The sequence below is a fragment of the Octopus bimaculoides genome, chromosome 17 (genome assembly GCF_001194135.2).
Source record: "Octopus bimaculoides isolate UCB-OBI-ISO-001 chromosome 17, ASM119413v2, whole genome shotgun sequence".
Taxonomy (NCBI): domain Eukaryota; kingdom Metazoa; phylum Mollusca; class Cephalopoda; order Octopoda; family Octopodidae; genus Octopus; species Octopus bimaculoides.
The window spans coordinates 28,755,824-28,759,665 of record NC_068997.1 but is presented as its reverse complement, the minus strand read 5'-3'; the positions used below and the strand labels follow the sequence as shown (position 1 = coordinate 28,759,665).

At 32.1% G+C, this 3,842-nt stretch overlaps 1 protein-coding gene across 1 annotated transcript in view; it reads right to left on the bottom strand.

The window, feature by feature from the left end:
- LOC106872906 (uncharacterized) overlaps positions 1 to 3,842 on the bottom strand; it is a 27,779-nt gene that overhangs the window by 6,535 nt on the left and 17,402 nt on the right. Inside the window, exon 4 of the mRNA XM_014920082.2 lies at positions 2,803 to 2,864. Within this exon, the coding sequence (XP_014775568.1) occupies positions 2,803 to 2,864 (62 nt within the window). The remainder of the gene's footprint in view (positions 1 to 2,802; positions 2,865 to 3,842) is intronic.

Genomic DNA, 3,842 nt, shown 5'->3' with positions numbered 1-3,842 from the left:
TTTTATATATAAATATGGATGGTAAATCAAATCGATACACTTGTCAATATTATCTAGGGGTTGTCTTTTGAGATGTGACATCAATCATCGTTTGTTACCAAAAGAACGATGGTTCACACATACAAACATTCACATACTTCCCTTGTACACGCACACACACATACATACACATAGAGTTGAAACGCTGCCACTACCAGTTTGTCACCACCCCTTCCTTCCTTATTCATCTATCACCCCTTCCTTTCTCGTTCATATGTTGTGACAGAGAAGCACACAAGAGTATTATTGATGTAGATATATTTGCAAATTTTCCCTTGATACAGAGTAAATTTACTTTGGAGATAAAAAAGAAAATACATCATTCACATTGATTTCTCATGTTGTTTCAATGCAATAGATTTGTAGAGGATTATAACAGTTAAATAAATCAACTCGACTAGGACTAATTTTATGAAGCTCACACGATGAAAGGTCAAGTTTATTGCAGTAAGATCTGAACTATACATAGAGCAAAACAAAATACAGTAAAGCATTTTAACCCAATCCAACATCCAGTCGTCTGTGCTAAATGACAGCTGTTTCTGCTGTTAACAGGTGAACATATAAAGCTATTTATTAACTGGCTTTTAGAGGATGAAATTAATGAAATATTAAAATCAATGTCACTGTTACAAAACGGTAACATGTAATTAACAGTCTAAACAGCCCTTCATTAATATTATTAAAAAATAGTTTCTTCAACATATATATCTGATTACATCAATTTATTCTTTGATATTGGTTTCAAATTTTGGCACAAGGCCAGCAATTTTAGGGAGGGGCTAAGTCAATTAGACTGACCCCCAGTATACAACTGGTACAAAATGCTACTAAACATTTTATTAACGATGTGCTAATGATTTTGTCAGTTTGCCACCTTAATTTACTCTTTAATATTCAACCCCTAATTAAGGCGGTGAACTGGCAGAAACGTTAGCATGCCGAGTGAAATGCTTAGCAGTATTTCGTCTGCTGTTACTTTCTGAGTTCAAATTCTGCCGAGGTTGACTTTGCCTTTTATCCTTTTGGGGTTGATAAATTAAGTTCCAGTTGCATACTGGGGTCGATCTAATCGACTGGTCCCGATCCCCACAAATTTCAGGCCTTGTACCTAGAGTAGAAAATAATATTCAGCCTCTAACCAAAAGCTTACGTACAAACGCAAATTACAGTTCACTTTGTATACTTCCTGAAATTTCAATATAATAATTCCCAGGTATATCAATATACAAAAGAGCCAAGTACCAAACTAAATAAACATGACTTCTTTAAATAGAAGTGAGTAGTAATTACATTGTGACTAGTATGTAATCAAATGTTACTATGACTAAGAATGCACACTCGCTCTTCCTAATACAAATTTAAACTGTCTCAGCTGTTATTAGCCCACTTTAATCCTATCATCCAGTGCTTTCCTCTCAACTATCCTCAATTTACCTAATTAAAACACATAACATCAAGTACTTTCAACATAACTCACTTTATAAATGAAAATTAATAAATATATAGAATATAAATTATGTTATTTGTATAAATAGACATATTTTAGGGGAGATATTATATATTCAAAATTTAACAGGGTAATTGATTAACCCTTTTGTTACCATGTTGAGATGCTTTGTGTTTCTTTCAATTAATTTTAAATATAACAAAGAATTTAGTAAAATAACTTGGTTATCATTAAGCTAGTGTTAGGAACATAAATTGTGGTTAATGTTTGGTGGAAGATTTTAATTCAAAACTTATGAAAATAAGACATTTGTACTACAGAGCCAGAGGTGATTTCAGCCAGGTTGGTATTGAAAGGGTTAAGTAGAATGCAATAAAAAAGAGAAATATCTGTGGTTGTAGGAACAAATTTAGATGTGTGTGTTTTTGGTATTTATTCATAAATCATATTAAGAGGTTTTATCTTTTACTTTTTTAGTCGCTGAAAAAAATCTAAATCGTTAAAAGGTTTTCAGTTTATCTTTTAATGCTGGCATCATGTAAAAAGCGTCTGTGCTGGAACCATATAAAAAGCACTGGTGCTGGTGCCACATAAAATGCACCCAGTACACTCTGTAAAGGGGTTGGCTTTAAGAAGGGCATGTAATAGTTATATATAGTCAGTACAAGGTGTTGATGTGGCTGTGTGTATGTTATTACAAGAGTTCATATACAGATGAAGAATAAATTCAAGACCTATATATTTACAACATAAAAATATATTTTATTTACTGGTCGACGATGAAGCATAACCATAATGTAGAATCTAGTTGAATGAAGTAATCTATGCAAGAAAGTTCAGTGATAGGAAATATAGAAATAACAGCTAAGTGGTGGCTTTCAGTCATGTGGCATAGAGAAATAGACAGACATAGCAATGACGTGAATGGCTCAAAGTCCAATCAGCTAAGAAGCAAAGAGCAGGGTTAGCAAGCTGTTTTTATTACTGGAACACTAGACATTCTAGAAATTTCCAAGAGAAATGCTAAGCTTCTTGAATAATTAAGAATCAAGTCTCATGACACAGATGCTTCAAGAAAGTTAGAAAGCGGGGTTAATCTATAATCCTTCTGGCAAGGGAGATTATTCAACTATTTAGCTACAAAGACCACTACAGACATCTAGCTGTAGAAATCATGCTAAAACAGACAACTGGAGTCTGGTGCAGCCCTCTGGCTGGCAAGCTCCTTGTCAAACCATCCAACCCATGCCAGCATGGAAAATGGATGTTAAATGATGATGATTTATCAGCAAACTAATCAGACATGAGCTTACCTCACATAGTTTACCATTGGTGGACGTCGATGGTATATGATTATTCAAATCAACATCTGGATCTACAGGAAAAAATTTGTACATCAATGAAATGAAATAAAATGCAGATGTTACTGTGATGATGTCAAAATGCTTAAATATCAAAAGCAAAAAGACAAAGCAATTACGTTTTACAAAAAAAATAAACAGATAAATAAATGAAAATAAGAAATTCACAGTAAATTGAAATAAAATAACTGGAGCTATGATTACAGTTTAGATAATATTTAACAATTATACAATAAATAGTAAAACAAATTAAGACTTAAACTGAAGTCATGCGACAAAGGCTTTCATAAACACATATAAAAGAACAAAGTGTGAAGATTAAATACAACAAGGAACTGAATAAAGTAAATATTGAAAATAGTTTTAAGAAAACAATCTCAGTAAATCGTATGCAGCAGGCAAGTGTATTTATAACGACTAACAATGAAGGATAGTGTGATTTTTTGAAACTGAAGATAAATATTACTGTAACTGAGTCAATCTTATGAGATAACCAATAAAATGGTTGTAGTAAGTCATTAAGATTTCTATGAAGTCTAACCCAGTGATTGCCAAACTTGTCATGGAACCCTTATATATCTCCCAAAAACTGCAGCAACCATACCAATAATGGTACAAAAATTCCCTACCACCTTAATTTTAATAAAAACATTAGACCTAACAAAAATTCCTTAAGAAAGATAATTCGTGTGTGTGTGTATGTTTAATATTTTAAATTAATCTATCCAGTAGTGTTACACAGCTAAACTTAGTGGGTATTTAAGCAATGGGTGCGTGGATAGTTGATGAGTTAGTTGGATGTGATGCTGATGAAACAGCAATAACTCCTGAAATATGTATATACACTAGTTATTTTGTATCTTCGATTGAATTGTTTATATAGACAAATTCATATTAGAAACATTATAACTTTCAGTACTGGTTCTGAATTCTATAGAAAATTTGTAGAAATAAACTTAAGTTATATATATATATATACACATACATATATA